Source organism: Manis javanica, chromosome 14 (assembly GCF_040802235.1).
Source record: "Manis javanica isolate MJ-LG chromosome 14, MJ_LKY, whole genome shotgun sequence".
Lineage (NCBI taxonomy): Eukaryota > Metazoa > Chordata > Mammalia > Pholidota > Manidae > Manis > Manis javanica.
This window is the reverse complement of record NC_133169.1, coordinates 92,537,466-92,557,323: the sequence shown is the minus strand read 5'-3', so window position 1 is coordinate 92,557,323 and position 19,858 is coordinate 92,537,466. Positions and strand designations below refer to the sequence as shown.

At 40.6% G+C, this 19,858-nt stretch overlaps 1 protein-coding gene across 2 annotated transcripts in view; it reads right to left on the bottom strand.

The window, feature by feature from the left end:
* The window catches only part of STK32A (serine/threonine kinase 32A), a 109,111-nt gene that overhangs the window by 59,150 nt on the left and 30,103 nt on the right, over positions 1-19,858 (bottom strand). For both annotated transcript variants that reach the window (XM_073221955.1, XM_073221956.1), the window contains exons 3-4: positions 18,355-18,410; positions 17,152-17,303 (exon numbers count right to left, since the gene is read on the bottom strand). In XM_073221955.1, coding sequence (XP_073078056.1) covers positions 17,152-17,303; positions 18,355-18,410 — 208 coding nt within the window. The remainder of the gene's footprint in view (positions 1-17,151; positions 17,304-18,354; positions 18,411-19,858) is intronic.

Here is a 19,858-nt window from a genome sequence, read left to right as displayed (position 1 = left end):
CTCGATGCAGTTGGGGGTGGGGTGTGTGTGTGTGTGTGTGTGTGTGTGTGTGTGTGTGTGTGTGTTTAGTAGAAATGCAACACCATGAATGACACAGTGAGGTAAAAGGAAGGTTAATGGCTTGGATAATACTGAAACCAAGCTGAGACAACAATCTAAATTTTCCCTGCTATACATTTAGAGGAAGGGAATTTACAAGCTAGAAAAGTGTGCATGACTGCTACCCATTAACAGATCAGAGTGGGAACACTTCCATCAAGGCTGATGGGAGCCGGCACTGGTGAGGACATGGAGAACTGGGCACTCCCATATGCTCTGGATGGAAGATGATTTGGGGAAAGCTTCTTTGAGGACAACTTGAAAATCTTTTTAAAAAACACATGGTTTTCGACGCTGTAATTTCATTACTAGGAACTTTTACTAAAGACAAACTTGAAAAACTATACCTAAACTATACCATCTTATAAAGATACTCATTATATCATATAAAATAAAAAACAATTTGCATGACCATTAATAGGGGAGCATGTGAATAAATTATGGTAAATTCATGCTATATATCATATAGAAAATTTTTTAAATGAGGCAGAACTACATTACGATATAAAAGGATTTCTAAGATATTATATTATGAAGACAAAGTAATATTTATACTCTTCTATGCATTATAGTATAGAGATACTTAGAGTACATAAAAAGGACATATTAAAAAGGATATACCCACACAACCACAAAAGGAAAATAAGCACATTACACACATATGCCAGTATATACATACATTTTTTTCTGAAAATATAATAAGCAGTTATCTAAATGCTAGGATGGTAAATCATTTTATTTTTAATTTATATTTTTATATTTAAAAGGTCTAATAAATATGACAAAATATTTCATTCTAGGCAACCCTGATATATCTAATATATATTGTCTCCATACATTGAGAAGTAAATAAGCCGTAGAGATCTAGTGCACGGTAAAGTGAACATAGACAACACTATTATAAGCATCAAACTTACTAAGAGGCTAGAACTTAATGATTCCAATCACTAAAAAACAAAGGGTCATGATGTAACATGATAGAGGTGCTAATTATTGTTATAGTGGCAATTGTATTACAATATATAAATATATCAAATTCACGTGTTGTACACCTTCAATTTGCACAGTGTTATATGTCAAATATATTTGAATAAAACAGGAAAAAATACACGTTGTCTGATTAGGAAAGGAACTACCACAGATGAGTTCGCTTCTAATCTATATAAATTAAATTATCTAGACCAGTAGTTTTTGTCAAATGTTCACATTTTCCTAATTGTTCTATATATGTTCCTTAAAAAAAAACCTGTAGAATATTTGGGTCCTGTACATGGTTTCAAAGTAAGGTCTATACCCTGTCCTTGGTTTATGTGCCTTCAAAATCTTTTTTATTTTATACCTTCCCTAACTCTTCTTTTATGCCTAGTATATTTTTGTTGAAGAAAGCAAATCATTTTTGTCATAGCATTTGCACAGTCTGCATTTCAGGCACTGCATTCCTATCATGTCTACATGTTCTACAACTCTCTGTTTTGTGAAAATAGGTGGTTCAGTGTCAAGTCTTGCTCAGATTCAGGTTTGACTTTTGTGGGGCAAGACTGCTTTATAGACGGTGCGGTGTGCTTCAGTCAGGAGCTATACCGTGCACACGTCTGTATATTCATGGTGATATCAGCCATTACGCATCTGAACGCCTAGGTCCCCAAAATGCCTTAGGGGTTATAATATTTGATTTCTCTCATTCTCCTTTACAGTTTAGCCTAAGGACTTTTATAAAGAGAAATTGGCTTTCATCAATTATTTGTTTTTTACTTTGAATTACAGGTCATAGACAGAGCGAAACCAGTGCTAAGTCTTTTTTTATTTGTCGCTTTCCAAAACGATTTGTTGGTTTCCTATAATCTTCCCAAGGAGATCAATTAGATTTTTTAAAAATCATCATGAATTCATGGGTTTGAGGTCGTCACGCCTGTGGATTTCAAGTTCACCATGTCCACTCTTTGGCCAGTAGGCATAGGGACAGAGTCCCGCTGGGTGACTTGTTATTTTGGCATGATCGTAGTAGGTCCTGATAGCTTTATGACTTTCTGATATGAGAAGATCTTCCTGGCTACCTTGCACATTTTCCCCCCAACCCCCCAGACCACTTGAGTGACAGACGTGTTCGTTGCAACTGGGTTGTCATTGTTACTAGGTCTTTTCAGTGGACTAGGGATACAGAAGTAGATGGAGATATATGGTCTAGGCATAATGTGTATGTGCACACACAAATGTAATATAAGATGAATGCGTCAGAAATTCAAAGTGATACTTTCAGTTTATATTCAGGACTAATGACAAAAAAGAATATTCCACTAACGACATTCCACTTTACCATTTAAACCACTTCAAGTGTGCAATTCAGTGGCATTAAATACATTCACAATGTTGTGCAACCCTCATCTCTATCCATTTCCAGAACTTATTCTTCATCCCAAACAGAAACTCTGCACCCATTAAATAATAACTCCCTATTCCCCCTCTCCCCATCCCGTTTTCAGACTTTATGGATTTTTCCATTCTAGGCACCCCATGTAAGTGGAATCACACAACATTTGTCCTTTTGTATCTGGCTTATTTCATGTAGCAAAATGTTTTCAAGGTTTCATTCATGTATCAGAACTTCATTCCCTTTTAGGCTGAATAAGATTCCACTGTATGCATATGCCGTATTTTGCTTATTCATTCATCTGTTGATGTACATTGTGGGGTTGTTTACACTTTTTGATTATTGCGAATAATGCTACTGTCAACATTGGTAGACAAATATCTGAGTCCCTGCTTTCAATAATTTTAGCATATACTTAGGAGTGGAATTGCTGGATTGTATGCAAATTCTATCTTTAACTGTTTGAGGAGCAGACAGACTGTTTTCCACAGTGGCTGCATCATTTTACATTCTCACCAGTAATGCATACTGGTTCCAATTCCTCTGCACCCTTGTCAACACTTGCTATTTTTCACTTTTTAAATATTAGCCATTCTAATTGGTATGAAGTAGAATATCATTGTGACTTTGATTAGCATTTCATGTGCTTATTAGCCATTTGTTTATCTTCTTTGGAAAAATATCTAGACATTTTGTCCATTTTAAAATTGGCTTTGTTTCTCTTATTATTGAGTTGTAAGCATCCTTTATATATTCCAAATGCAAGTCCCTTATCAAATATATGATTTAGAAATAATTTCACCCATTCTGTGGGTTGTCTTTTCATTTTCTTAATGGTACCTTTGGAGGACAAAGATTTTTACATTTTAATTGTCCTATATATATACATTGTGTGTGTGTGAGTGTGTTGTGTGGTTTTTTTAAAATTTTATTAATTGTGTTTTGGTGTAATATCCAAGAATCATTACCTAATCCAGGGCCACAAAGAGCTACTCCTATTTTTCTTAAAAGATTTTTAGCTTTTACATGAGGTTTGTTATCCTTTTTGAGTTCATGTTGTGCACAGTGTGAGGCAGGGATCAAACTTCATTCTTTTGCATTTGAATATATAGTCATCCAACGCCATTTGTTGAAAAGACGTATTGTCCATTGCATTGTCCTGGCACCTTGGTCAAAAGTAAATTGACTAAACTGTGGGAGTTACTCTTAGACTCCCAATTCTGTTCCCTGTCCATCCTTATGCCAGCACCACACCGTCTTGATTACTATAGCTTTGCAGTAAGTTTTTAGTTTGCAAACTGTGAGGCCCCTCACTTTGTTCTTCTTTTCCAAGACTGTTTTGGCAAGCTCCTTGAATTTCTTGCAAGCTCCTTGAATTTCTTGGATTTCAAATCCTTTGAATTTCTGTATGAATTTTAAGATCAGCTTGTCGATTTTTGCAAAGGAGCCACCTGGGATTTTGATAGGGATGGTGAAGGGTCTGTAGGTGGGTGTGAGTCCTCTGGCCAGTATATTCCGGAGGGCAGACGTCACAGCAAATGGACATATTCCTCATCCCCTTCCTCAACTGCGTAGTGAGGCACTTTGCGGTTGACACGTGCTTCCTCAACTTGGTCTTCACTGATGGGCGTTCAGGCTGTTTCTAGTCTTGCTATTACTGGTAGTTTAACAGTGACAAACTTTATGCATTTGTTTCTCTATATTCTGGCTGGAACTACTTTGAAGTAGATTCCTAGAAATGGGTTTCCTAAGATAAAGGCTGTTTAAAAGAAAGCGTATGTGATTTTTGCTGTATATAGCCAAATTCATCTCCATAGAGGGTGTACATTTTGAATTCCCACCAGTGATATGAGTGCTTATTTCTCCGCATTCTCTCTCTAGGATATGTTGTCAAATTCCAGAGGTTTTCAACTTCAGAAAAACCCAGCAGTGGAGCAAGAAGACTTGAAACTTATAAAGTGCATTTTTTCTCTGTCTCATAAGTAGCCTTATAAAGTCCCAAGGAAAACAACACACCTTAAATGCCCTCACCAAAACACACATACATGACCTCATTCATTCTTGTGTATCTTGTGTAAAGTGTATCTGGGTTAAACATCCATATATCTAAAATTCACAAACAAGGATAATTTAGAGTTTATGCATATCTTTTTGGCAGTAGATAGAATGGCTTTGAGGGAACTACCATGTAATAGTTATAATAAATGTTCATTAAATCTTCCTTTTTCGCTAGAAGAAACCTTTATGTACATGTCAGGAGACATTAAGACTCTGGGTCTGAGCTCATCTTCCCTTTGCTTTAGTCTTTCTTGACCTCTTCTTGCCAAAAATGAGTTAGATGTTGCCCTCTCTGTTCTCTTACCTGCATTTCCGCAGCACTCAGCCACTTCTCTACTGCAGAACGCTCCACAAACCTAGCTCTAGATGGTTGCATCATTTGTATTGTATCATAAGCGTTAATATTTTTTGCCTGAATTCCTCATTTGACAAAGCCATTTGAGGAACTTGTGCTGTGTACCTCTCTGTATCCGTCAACAACCCCTGGCATATCAGCTTGGTCCATAATTAATAGTTGTTTTTTCAATGGACATTTTACAAATATTTATTGTATGTTTGTTTACTTCTTTGAGGTGCTGAGGCTCAAAGAGGAAACCAACAGCATCGTTTCCTTCTTTTTAAAGCTAATTGTCTCTAAAAGATAAGTAAATATTTACCAAAATAGGGAGCTATAAAATGTGATACGGAAGGTGAGATGGACTGTGAAGGAAAAGGGCAGGGTCCCGTGCCAGATGAGCAGAAGGACGTAATTTTGACTGTAGGGGGTTGTGAAGGCCTCAGACAATGTAATGCATGTACTTGCCTGATTCAAACCATAAGCTACAGTCTCAAATAAAATGAGCAAACGTGCAAAATTCACACAATGAACAAGATCGTGAGTGATTCTTTTTTTTAAATCACACATAACAGGTTGAGGTGACTTTCCTGACGTGCTGAGGCAGAGCTGATTCTCCTCTAGTCTTGACCGTCCTCTGCACAGAGCTTTCAGTGCTATTTTGCGATCTGTCAGCTCATCTGTACTGGCTCGGAAGATGTTATTTACAAAGCTCCTTTGGGGGAAATTTGGCCATTAAAATCTTCTTCAGAATCCCTGGAGATGGTTACCTCAGAGAACAACACAGCCAATAAAGAGGCCAAGGGGAATAACAACATCTCGCTGCCTGTATAGAAGGAAAAGCAGGACACAAGCTCAGATGAGCTTGAAAAGTAATGATGCACATATAAGTTACATCAAAATAAATATGTTAACACTGAAGGCCTTAGAGAATGTGTGGGGTGAGATGTGGAATCCAGATGTGCCATCATTTCTGGTTTTATGGTTTTGTCAAGGAATCAAACCTCTCATCTTTAGTTACTCACCTTTAGAAAAGAGAAAATATTTGTTTCTGTCTGATAAGAACTAGTATTTGAAGATATGTGAGATAATGCAATGCATGTGACATGTTAGCATAGCACTTCAAAAGTAATAAATCCTTAAAAATATTAGCTGTCTTAATTAAACTGTGCCCTTACATATGTGTCATTTCCTTAACATTCTCCCAAGAACCTACTTCTTGAATGTACTTCCTAAAAATGTACCTTGCAGTTCACCAAACTTTGTCATAGTAAGGATAAGGATGCCTCTCCCAATTAAACTCCAGTCCTGTTAAACACACATATACTCTTTAAAACAGCAACAAAAACAAACATTTACTTCATGTAATCTAAGGAGAAAAACACAAAACTATGCTGATTGAATTCACTTTATAACCACAAGTCTCCATCAGATACTTAGAAATTCCTGTTCTGATTCTCTATGAATCTCACCTTTCACCTACCAGCTTCTCTCTTCAACATTCCCTGCACCAAGTCTGCTCCTCATTTTTGATTGACGACCTCACGTATCACGAGGCAATGACACAAGAACTATGTCATCTGCCCGCCAGCATATTCGCCAGCTTGCAAAAATACACACTCTGCCTTCTCTCCTCGTACAGTGAAGGAAGTGCCCTGAGCCACACCCATCTCACCGTCTCAGCTCACCCTGGACATCTTTCCATTTCTATCCTATATTCCCTGTTCCTTCCTCTCCATTGTCTCCTACTTTCTGCACCCAGATTTGTTTATTCACATCTTAAAATATGTATGCAAGTATAAATATATATAATAAAATGCTATTTACAAATAAAAATATTTTTAAAAATATAAAAAAAAATATGTATCTAGAGATGTATACAAAGGATAGCATAACATGACCAACTAGGATTTATTTTAAGATCAAGGTTTATATCTAGATTTGCAGACCAATTAATTTACTTCACCATATAATAGAAATGATCTCAATAAAAAGAAAACACAAAGCTTAAAAACCCATTCATGATAAAAATTGCTGGCAAACTAGGATTGAAAGAAAACTTCTTTATTGTCATAAAAGATATCTATAAAGAGCTTACAGCAAACATCATATTAAATCCTGAATCATATGAAATACTGAAAGCCTTCCCCATGAAATCAGGACAACAGACAAGGATGTCCACTGTATTCAACATTGTTCTTGGGAAAAGCAATAGACATGGAAATAAAGATTAAGAGGATTGGAAAGGAAGACCTAAAACTGTCTTTAACTAAGGACACGATTGTAAATATATATATATATGTGTGTGTGTGTGTGTGTGTGTGTGTGTGTGTGTGTGTGTGTGTATACATACACATAAAATATAAAATATAAAATAAATATAAATATCTAAAAAATAAATTTATGAATGGGAAGATTCAATATTTTTTAAATATGTTAGTTTTCCCTGAATTAATCTACAGATTCAGTGTAGTCCAATATAAGTACCAGCAACTTTAAAATACAAATTGACAAGCTGACTACTAAATTTATATGGAATAACAAAGGGCCAACTACAATCAAGATAATCCAGAAGAATTATGTTACTGAATTCGTTGCCAGTGTTAAGCTACAGTAAGTAAGAAGTGTGATAAATGGTAAAGATACCCAAGTAGATCAATAGAACAAAGTCGAGAGACCCACACATATATGCTGACTAGACTAATAAATGATAAATGAGTAACTGTGGTGTAGTAAGAAAAGGGTAAACTCTTGAATAAATGGTGCTGGGTTAATTAGGTATCCATATCGGGAACAAAGTCCATCCTGGCCTTGGATTACAGATGTAAATGTAAAAACTAAAACAGCAAAGCTTCCAGGGAGCAAGATGGAATATTTTAACCTAGGTACAGGCACAGATTTCCTCAACAGGACACAGAAGACACTTCCCATTCAGGAAAGGACGGATAAATTAGACCACATTTCACTTCAAGCTTTTCTACTGTTAAAGAAACATCTTTAAGGAATGAAAAGATAAGTCACAGGCTGGGGAAATAATTTATATCCATACAAGGACTTGTATACAGAATATCTACAGAACTTCTAAGGATCAATGAAAAAAAAAAAAGGAGCAAATAGAAAGATGGACCAAAGAGTCAAGCACTTCTCAAGAGAGGGTCCCAAATGGCCGAGAAGCATAATGTAAAAACGTGCCCAAACTCAAGGGTCACCAGGGAAATCCAGACCAAAACCACAGTGAGACACAACTGCACGTTAACTGGAGCACCTATATGTACAGAAACTGACAGGTCCAAATGTGCTGAGATCTTTGGGCAACTTGAATTCTCATACACTGTTGATGTGAGTATAAACTGGTCTAACTTCTTTTGAAAACTGCCAGCTAAACCTACATAAATCGTAGGATCCAGAGATTTAACTCCTGGGTTTATACCCCAAATACGTGTCCTTTTGTTTATCAAAATTAGTGCAAGTGCTATTAGTACAAGTCTCAAACTGGAAACAATCCAAATACCCATCAATAGTAAGATGTATAAATGAGATATTCACACAATGAAATATGATAGAGAAATGATAAACTATTGCATCTTGTGACAACACAGATGAATCTCAGAACAACACACCCACTTGGCACTCCGCCCTCTGAAAGCGAACTTACCTCCCGTGTGCTCATCGGGCCGCTCTCTGTGGTCTTTGGTCCAGCCATTGGGAATTGGCTGTTACCAAGGCCGTGATTTTTTACCTCTCCGCAGCCCTTGGAATGGTTTGCACTCGTTCCTTCCCAAAATAGTTCCCTTTCCAGATTGGAGGATGCCGCATTCTCCTGATTCACCCCTAGCTTCTTGGCTAGCTTTCAGGCTGTTCCCTTGTCTAATTTTGTGAGTCTTTATCCTCTGCAAGAGCTACTAGCCTGCTCTACGCTCTTAGCCCTCAGCGCTTTTCTTCTTTCTATGCAATTTGTCTCCAAAGGTGTGCCCTTCAAGTCCCTGGTTTAAGCAGCATCGATAAGCCAACGATTCCCACATTTGTGTTTCGTTGGCCTTCTCCTTGGACCCTGAATTTCTCTTCTGGGCTCCAGGCTCAGTACCTATTCACCCGTTGTGTCTGGATGACTCAGATGCAGCTCACAATCAACACGGCTAAGAGAGAGTTCTTGATTTTCACACTGAACCTGCTCCTCCTCAGATCTCCCCACCTTTGCGAATGACACAATCATCTTCTAAGTTGCTCAGGCCGGCCGTCTAGGGGTCATTGCTTGTTTTCCTCTTTCTTCCGGCCAAGGAGCAGGCATGTTTTCTGAGCAGGGCCAGCTGGAGTCTCTCCCAGGACTCTGACCCTTGAGTGAGGGACACAAGGTTAGAACATTGGCTGGAGCTGATTCATTCCAGTCGAGACAATCTGAGGAGCCTGTGCGTCAGTTCCGGCTACTTAGGCTCCCAGAACTGCCTTTGTCTCTCACCTTCCTGAGACCTGTTTCTTCAGCTTTACTTCTGAGCCTGTAAGCTTCCATATCCCTGCAAATTTCATGTTAGCTTAAATTTTCTAATAGCGCCTGTTTTTTAAAATTTTGAAATAATTTGAGTTTTATTCCAATTGAAAAGGTAGTACATGCTAATTGCAGGCAATTTTATAAATACAGAAAAGCATAAATAAAAATAGAAATATAGAAATTATTTCCATCAAGTTATCACCACGAACATTGGGAGATTATTTTCTTCTATGCTTTTTTGTTATAAGCAATGAATATGTATATACATATTCATATATATGTGTGTGTATATATGTATACATTCTCTTGTACAGAACTGGATAATATTGCTTAAAACTTTATTTTCTTTATTGTTTGTTTTCATAGCTCCTCTTTTTTTGCAGTAAAGGAATCCTTTGTAATATTGATTAGTGAACAAGCAAATGGATTTCTGCGTTATAAAGACTCAGTTTCCTGTTCATTAGTCCATCAGTCAGTCAGTCAACAACTATGCATGGCATGATCACTCTGGGCCGGCCGCACAGTAACACTGTCCCTGTTAAGTCCTCCTCAGGGGCTGCCGTCCCCTCCCCAGTCCGAGCTCATCGCCGTCATGTGCAGGGACAGCTTCGATGACACTGGACAATTCAGGAGAACCTCCCCTTCTCAGGATCCTTAATTCAATGGCCTATCTTCCTAAAATAACAAGGCTGGACGCTCATTGAAGTTTAAGGACGGACCTGGGTCCATAACCCGCTGCTGCAGTGGCAGGAGGGCCCAGGAGGCCCGAATGCGGTTCCGATCTGTGCGGAGGGACCGGGCGCGGCAGAGAGAACGCGGGGGTCGCGAGCGGCAGGAGGGGGCCCGGCGGGGCCGGGGCGGGGAGACCGCGGCGCACGGGCGGCGGGCGGGCCCAGCTGGGCCTCCTCCGGGCCGGCCGGCAGGTGCCCGCCGGATGCGCGCCTCTCCCCGGGGCCAGAGGTGGGCGTCCGGCCCGGGCCCGTCCCCACGCGCTGCCCGGGACCCGCAGCGGCTTCCTTCCGCGGCCCTGGGCCTCCTCGGGCGCTTCGGGGGGCCACTGTCACCCCCGGGACGGGCCCTGGGCCGTCGGAGCCCGCGCTCTGTCCGGTTCCGCAGACCAGGCCGGGTGCCAGGCGGAGGAGAGGGCCCGGGGGTCCCGGCCAGCGCCCCATGGAGGGGGCACCCTTCCCACCGGGTGGGCCCGGTGGGGTCGAGGCGCCTCTAAGGGCGGAGGAGGAGGCAGAGAGTCGGGCGAGGGCGGGACCGGGGGCGGCCGCGCGGCTGGCCTGCAGACGGCGCAGGACGCCCGGACCCCAGGACCCGGGGCGTGCAGGCGGCCCGGGCCGGCAGAGGCGGGGGACGTTCCCCTCCAGAGGCCCCGGGGGAGCCCAGCCCCGCTTGCCGCCCAGTGAGACCGACCGTGCACCTCTGACCTGCAGGACTGTAAGACACAAATTTGTGTTTTTAATTTTTCTCCATATTCTTTTAATGAGGTGGAATTCCTTTACAGTGAAGTGTGCAGATATTAAATGTATAACTTCACGAAGTTTTAGAGCTACATACCCTCCTATAAACGACACCCCATAAAGATAACATTTCGACCAGTCCAAAAGTTTCCCACTTGCTACCATCTAGTTAATGTCTGTATCTCATAGGTAATCATTGTTCTGATTAGTTTTGTCTGTGAACTTTAAGTGCAAATAACAATGTGGGACAAAAGAAAAATAATATATTATGAAAATAGCTTTCACCTCAAGGACTCCAATTTGTGTTGTTTTAGGCCACTACGTATTTGTTGGAGCAGCAACAGGGAACGAATAGAGCGGTTGTTTCTAGGTGATGAAATGTGGGTGCTTATTATTTTTATTAGAACTTTCTGTATTTCTCTGTTTTATACAACAATATTCAATTTTGTTTTGTAAATGTTTTTTTACCGAAATATAGTTCATATGCAATTATATTGGTTTCAGATGAACTTAGTGATTCAATTATATATATTACTGAATGCTTACCGTAAGTGTAGTTACCATCTGTCATCAAAGACGTCACATTATGAGCTACATTCCCTAGGCTGTACTTCCATCCCTGTGACTAACTTATTTTATAATTTGAAATTTATACCACTTTATCCCCTTCACCTATTTCAAGCTCCCCTGACCCCTGACCCATAACCACTATCCACACCGTGTCGGAGTCTGTCTTGTTTGTTCACTTGTTTTTCTGATTCCACATATAAGTGAGATCCTATTGTATTCCTTTCTATGACCGATTTATTTCACTGAGCGTAATACCCTCCAGGTCCATCCATGTTGCAAACGGCAAGGTTTCTTTTTTTATGGCTGAATAGTATACACTCGACTGTGTGTACGTTCCACATCTTCCTTATCCATTCATCTGTCAGTGGCCGTCTAGGTTGTCTCCACGTTTTGGCTGTTGTAAATAATGTGGCAGTTAACATGGGAGTGAATATATCTTTTCGGATGAGTGATTTCGCTTTCTTCAGGTAGATTCCCACAAACGGAACTGCTGGGTCATTGGGTATTTCTAGTTTTTGTTTTCTGAGAAATTTCCATACTGCTTTCCATAGTGTCTGGACCTGTTTACATTTCTGCCGGCAGCGTACGAGGGCTGTCTTTCCTCCGCGTTCTCACCAGCGCTTGTTACGTGTCTTGTTCATGCCAGCTGTTCTGACTGGTGGGAGGTGGTATCTCATTGAGGTTTTGATTTGCATTTCCCTGATGATTGGTGATGTGGAGCATCTTCTCACATGCCTGTTGGCCGTCTGTATGTCTTCTTTGGAAAAATGTCTATTCATGTCCTCTGCCCATTTTTCAATCAGATTATTTGCTTTGGTGTTAAATTGTATGAGTTCTTTATATATTTTAGATATTAGTTTCCTATCAGATTTATCATTTGCAAATATATTCCCCCATACCTTTTCATTTTGGTGGTGGTTTCCTTTGCTGCACAGAATATGGTCATTTAATCTATAACAAGGGGGGCAAGAATGTACAATGGGGAGAAGACAGTCTCTTCAATCAAGAGTGTTGGGAAAATTGGACAGCTATGAGCAGAAGGATGAACCTGGGCCACTGTTCACACTACACAAAGATAAACTCAAAGTGGTTAAAGATCTAAATGTAAGACCTAAAGCCATAAAACTCCCGGAAGAAAAGCTAGGCGGTACACTCTTGAACATCAACCTTAGGAATTTTTTCTGCATATGTCTTCCTAGGCAAGGGAAGAAAAGCAAAAATTAACAAGTGGGACTACATAAAAAATATGTATTTTATGTTCAAAAAATTATTTAAATTAAAAAACAATTAGAATAAGACTTCATAATGTCAGGCCAGCCCAAGCCCCAGTGTACTTGTTCATGTAAGAATCTTCACTGGTTATGGGGGCTGAGGGGATGCTCCGTATCTGGAAGGGGCCTCACTGAGTTCTTTGCTTAAAGTCATCATTATTAAGCATCTACTATGTGTAGCGTGCTCTATATATTCATAGCACTACCTTCTGTTATAGGTTTTGCTGTTACTCCCAATTATGGATGAAGAAGCTAAGTGAAATACATGATATGTTCACTTCAAATACAGTGACCAAGTGGTGGGGCAGGGATTCAAGCTCGGGGCCCCCTGACCTCAGGGCCTGAAGGGAACCTGGAGCAGACATGATTATATGGGGGGGGGTGCCTGTGTGCAAGAAGTGGCAGTGGTATGCTGGAAAAGAGTAAAAAAACAGGATCTAGAAGCCTGGTTCCACCACTAGTTCACTCATTCCACAAATAGTCACTGAGCCCTCACTGAGCAGGTGCTGGGAATAAGGCAGTGAACAAAACACACAAACACACCTGCTTGATGGAGTTTGCATGCTTGTGAAATGACAAGATGTGTCATGTATGAACGACAATAAGCAAATACCCTTTCCCTCCATATTTTGTCAGGAGTCTCACAAGGTCCCAGCAGGGGAAGGTATGTGTACCGCAGCAGGAAGGGAAGGGCTTTGAGGTCAGGATTCTGGGGTCTGAGCCCTGACTCTGCCAGTTCCCTGCTGTGTGTAGCCCTAAAAAATTATTCAACCCTCTGAGCTTCAGTTTATTCAGGTGTAAAATGGGAAAAAGAATTCCTCTCAGCCTAAACTGTTAGGATGAATAAATGAGCCAATACGTAAAACTCCACTGCCAGGGAAGCCATCATCATGGCTGCTGGGGCTCTGAAGCCCACCCTGAGGTCTCATGACCCATGATTCTGTGAGTCGCAGATGGTGAAGGCGGCTTCCAGAGAACCTGTTTATTCGGCGTGTGTTCAGCCATCCCACAGGGCCGCTCTTCACACACGCACCCAGGGGATCCTCTCCACTTAAAACAGACCATCTCGCCTCCTGATTTCCTGAAACCACAAGCGGAGCGTTTCTGTTCCCAGGAACAGGAGACGCAGTAAGGAGAGGGCAGAGGTCTGGGGAGCCGCGTGCAGCCGCAGGCTTAATCTCAATTAACAAAAGCCACCTGGGGACCCGGCCCTGCAGGCAGGACCGGGCCGTTTGTTTGCGGGCAGTGGGTTGCCTGGGCTTTGTTGGCAGCGCAGCCCTCAGGAAATTGAATTTGCTTTTCCAGGACACCAGCCCATCAAGCACCCTTCACTTCACAACACAGCCTACGTCTGAGGACTGTGTTCCTGAGTGGGGCGGGTCCAGGTAGGATGTGAAGGTTGATTTTAAATCAGAATGTGTTTTTCACTCTTCACATTGCTGTCCCAACTAGTGAACTTCCTTCCCTGAACCCCCTCAACACACGCACGCGCACACACCCACACACCCACACACCACACACCACACACCCACACCCCCCCCCCACACACACATTTTCCCTCCTCTTTCTACTTAGTCCCTTCATGCATTTCTCATGGTTTATATATTCACTTGATTAGTATCAGCCACTCACAGTTAATGGAAACGATGTCTGGCAGGTCAGGGGCCTGCCCACACCTGCTGACACTGAATCCCCAGGGTCCATTTCTCCCTTACAGTTAAGGTTGCCGGATTTAGCAAGCAAAAATACAAGATGCCCACTTAAATTTGAAATGCAGATAATGAACACTTTTCAGTTAAAATGGTTCACACAATACTTGGGACATATACTAAAAATTATTGGTTATTTATCTGAAATTCAGATCTAACTGCATCCTGTATTTTGTCTGGCAATCCTAATTATAACTTGTTTGGGATGCTGGGTAAATATGCACAGGAATGAAGGAATGAATGGTGCGAATGGCTGATCAAAACCAAAAAATCAACTACACCCATTTTACTGGAAATGACACACCAACATGTTAGAAGTGGTTGCTTGGAGGTGATAGGATTACTGGATAATTTTAATTCTTCTATGTGATTTTCTGTTTTTCAGTTGATTACAATGAACAGAAAAGTTTTCAACTATCATGTGTATGTATCTACACATATACACACATACACAAGCATACCAATTTCTTAACATTGGTGTAAAACTTGTTTAAAAGAGAAACAATTTGTGTTTTCCCACAGTCTGAAAACCAGAAGTTTCTGAACACATCCCCAGAGGTTAGGAGCATTTTGAGCATTTATGAGGAAGATTACTGACAATAATATTGAGAGGCCTTTGTAGCCTGTCAATAAAATAGACACCACAAAGGATACAAAGAAGTTAAAGAAACACTGCTGTCATTTTATTAATCATACAGTGCTTCTTAAGAAAATCAGCTCCGGAGAATTTGGGGATTTAAAGGTAAGTGTAGTTAAACCCAAGACACCAAAATCGTGATTGAATTGCATATAATACATTGAGGGATCTTTGATTTTTTTCTTTGATTTGCAGAATGAGGGCGGAAAACAAAACAACCATCAGCCTTAGAGAGAGAGAGTTGAAGCGCCCCTCCTGCCACACACACAGCTTCCCAAGATGCACCCCTGGGTCAAGCACCATTCAAACTTTTCTTGAGGGCGTCACTGGCCCATCAGTGATGGGCACGTTCAGAATGTTACACCTTCATGGAGCAAGGAAGGACCCATTTGTGAACTGCTTACTATGTGCTGGGCACTGAGCAGAACTCTTTATCTCATTTCATTCATAAAAACAGCCCAAGGTACACACATTAACCTTCTTATAACAATGTGACTTAGGAATGATAAAGAATACTCACAATCATGCCTCCAGAAGTACTGCAAGTTGTGGAAAGAGTCACTTCCCTTTACTATGCTGCATTTACTGACACAGGAATGAATATGCTTCCTGAAGATTTTTATCCTAAGGTTTGAAAGATGAAAGGGTTTTGTGCTGTACTCTTTAGGAATGCCCCGTCTCAATTTCCAGTTCTAAAGGTGGTGCTAGAATTAAGGGTCAGGGGGAGATTTCTTCTCTCTTCTCTATCAATATTAATGGTGCCCAATGTTCTGGTGTGTGAGATGCAGTGTAAGAAACGAGAAGAAGGGAAGAATAGGATATATGTCATGTTATCAGCAAGTCAGCAGACGTGGAGAGCAGAATGCTGTCTGGGATGACATCGAGTTAGCAAATAGCCAAATCTGTAAACGCGGGCCAGCTTTGAGTCTCACAACACCCATGTTATAAAAAAATGGGACTAGAATGAAATTAACTTTGCCTGTCTGGGGATGGGAGACAAGCATAAAAAGGCAAAATGCTACTAAGTATGTCCTTCTGAAGGGTTCCTGGCCTTACAAGGAGAAAAATGGTTGGTTGAACTTTGAGAGAAGGAAAACTCTTTACATGGCAGCAGTATGAAGAGGCCACTCTAAAATACTTATTAAATACACTGAGCCTGAGCCACATTAGATTCTGAGTAGTGCATAAACTATGATAGTCCTGTTTCCAAGTCGCACAGAGCCATCTTCTTTTCAACCACAGCACAGCGTCTTTGAGCAAATTGTATGTTAAGTGCACTGTATTAATTAAAGATGGGAGGAGACAGGTTTCCTGTGCTGATTGCTTCGGAGGAATGTCCCTAAACACCCAGTGACATTTCTATTATTTTTCCATTAGTATTCTTTGAATAAAGACTTTTTTTTTGCCTTTGCTAAGTAAGAACTGCTTGGTGTGCATATTTAAATAACAGTCATACTGAATTAACTTTAAGGACTGGCTCTTAACATAATGGACGCATTAAGATAGAAGAGAACCGCAGAAAGGCCTCCCCACACGAGAGGATAGAAAGTGGCAGGTAATGCAAGCTCCTTTGCCGTTTCTAAGCCTGGGATCATGAGAACAGCTTTGAGAGCATATCACAGTCATTTAATGGCTTGCCACGGGTGGAAGTTAGCGCCAGCTCTGTTAAAAAGGCAGCACCTACTGTTTCCAAGTCTCAGGGATATATGTGGCCGCTCAGGAAGCATGTTGCAAGGAAACCAGGTTTATTGCCAGCCATTTTAAGTACAAAGTGCTTTGTTCAGTCTAAAGACCGACCTCACAGTTAGCCAGACATGCCATACTTTTCACCCAAAGTCCCACTCTGCAGCTGAACGGGAAGAATATCTGAGTGAGCGACCTGAACTCATTCTTTGTCAGTCCTTATTTAATTACACTGTTTAAAAAAAAAATACTGACCTCCAAAACAAGGGGAGTTATGACAACTGAACCAAGCAGTATTTATTGGTGACAACAGTTTCATTATAAAGCCAAAGAAACCAAGAAGAAAAGCCCCTGAAGCTCCTAATGAGGATTTTGCAAACGCACATCTAGACGTCAAAGTGGATTTATGTAACAGTACTTGGGGTGACGGCGGGTGGGTCTCCATTCAGAGGTCCCGTAAAACCACTTACCACAAATTGACCAGGAAGGGATGCTCCAGACCCTGCATGATCTGGAGTTCCTTGAAGACATTCCTCACTTCGTTGCGCTCCACACACTTTTGCTTATTCATGTACTTCATCGCATACATCTTCTTGGTGTCATTCTTCTGTACAATGCAGACCTAACAGTGCAAACCAGAGTGAGGGAGTGGTTGAGTTGATGACAGATCATAGCAGTGAAGACAGAGTGAGACCTGTTCTCCAGCATGGCTTGAAGACCTTATCACCTGTTAGGTTCTCTGATATTAAAATTGCTGCTTAGCTCGGATTTCAGAGTAAACAAATCCATTTTGTTACCCTGCACCAAGTCAATTCCTGACTCCCTTCTCTCTCAAATTTGTTTGCCTGTTTTTGCTTTCTGGGTTATTTTAGACAGCATTTTGAAGAAAATAGCTGCCTCCTTGTCAGGAATCTTGCAATAGCAAATATACCCTTATTCTACTTTGAATAACAGCAACTGGCATGGCTAAACTGTCACGCTGAACAATACTGTGCAAAGAACTTCTGTTTACAACCATCATGATAGCACCAGAGAGAACTTTACGGGCTGGAAAAACAATAAAGATGATGTACATATTTAAAAAATTCTTTTAGAGATTCATATAATGCGCGATAAAGCCAACAGCAGGCGACTTTAAAATGCAAGCGCGATATGAAATGTGAACTATTCTCTCAATGGATGTCTCTAATAAACTAATAATCAGGATTTGAATCTAGAAGGTTTTTATAAAACATTAGACTGGATAGGTACATTCTTCCTGGTAGGTTTTTGAAAATAAAAACATGGTATAACTAGGGGAAAAAACAGAAATCAGGTGGCTTCTTTCCCATATGAAAAGATTTAACTCTTACATGAAAGATAATTGTTACTGAAGGTCCTGGTACAGTTTGAAAATGATTCTGAGATCTTAGTCTCTCCTTTAGAATAGACAAGAGTCTTAAAATCTAGTGAAAGGAAATGGACTTGACTTGGAGATAATTGTGAGAACGGTATATGTTCGTTATGTCACATGCTCTGCTCAGACTGTAGTGACGATTTATAAAAAATCCATTGTAAAAACAACTCTGAAATATTACTCCCTGTGGTCCTAGTAACCCAAAACTGTGGACATTCTTAGGCTCTCATCCCCTGAGCTGGATAACCCTGTGGAGGCTGATCATTTCGGTTCTCACCTTCCCAAAACTGCCTTTCCCAATGGCTCGCAGAATTTCAAAGTGGTCAAAGTTGACTGTAAAACAAAAAGAATATCGTCAGTGACTATCAGTTCGAAATCAATTAAAACTCCTGAATGTTATGAAGGATAGAGTCATGGGGCTCTAAAAGCATAGAACAAAGTATAGATTTTCCCAGACAGGTAGCAACCTTTGGCTTCTTGCCCTGATGAGCTTAATTATTAGCTAATAAACAATAAACATTAGGCTAAACTGAAGTGCCTTACTTAAAACAACATTCAAGATCACCTTACCATATCCATTCATGCAGCCAGTAAACATTTCTTGAGCACTTCTGCCTTAATCACAGTGAGTAGTACTGGGGGATATAGTGACGACAGAGTAAAAATGGAGCTTGTAGTCTAGTGAGGGCTCTATACAGAGAGAGACCTGCATGGATTAAATAGTCACAAAGTAAGTGGGCAATTAAAACTCCTGAATGTTAAAGAAGGAAGTCCTGGGGCTCGAAGAGCATGAGAGAGGACTTCAGGTATTTGGCAAGGTCAGGAGAAGCATCTCTGACCACAGAGGATCTCAGAGAAATCTGGTCTCCTATGTATATGGTTGTATTAAGGATCGGAACTTTAAAACTCTTGTCTTTCCCTGTTTTCTCACTGCAACCACTCTTTTGTATATACATGATTTCAGTTTTCCCAAATAGGACACTATTATATTCCTAAGTATTTAGGATGAGCTGATTCCCAAGGGACAAATATCTGATTAGCATGAATATGCATGTAGAGGTCCACTGAACGGTGCTTTGAAATGCTTTCAAGTGGAGATGGCCTTTCACATCTGCCATTGTAAAACTTCAGCTCCTAGAAGTCGGAAGCAGTAGGTGTTGGGCTCCTGGTCTCTTGGGTTGGTGCTCATGAAATGTTCGGTGCTCATGAAATGTTCGGTGATGAGAACAATGCATAGATCCTCCCAGACAGGTGGTGACCTTTGGCTTCTTGCCCTGATGAGCTTGAGAAAATGTTCCACTTTGTTTCCTAATTTTTGAAATAAGAATTTAGCTAAGTAAAATCCCAAATATGGGACCTTAAGAGTTTATTCAGAAAAGACTGAAAAACCCTAGAAGATACAACTCTTCTCTTTAAAAAACCTAGTTGTCTCTTTTTCCAAGAATAATGAGATTAGATCCTCCTGAAGGAAAGAGAGATGGGTAATGGGACCTTTTACGGTCTTTTTAAGCTTTCCAAGGAAAGAAAGATTTTTATAACGTGATGCAATCATCACTTCGTCTGAACCCCAAAGCACTTTATTTCCAGCCCAAAAATCATTCAATCATATAAGGCAGCATGTATATCACACATAATCCTGGATTCAGACTCAAAATAACAATGCAATTTGTGATAAATGACACTCTTTGAGCTTCCATTTTCTCCTCTAAAAATGGACTGACCCTCCCAGAAAGGAAGAAAATGCCTTTTGCCCAGAAAGTGCTAATAAAACTGTTTACTTA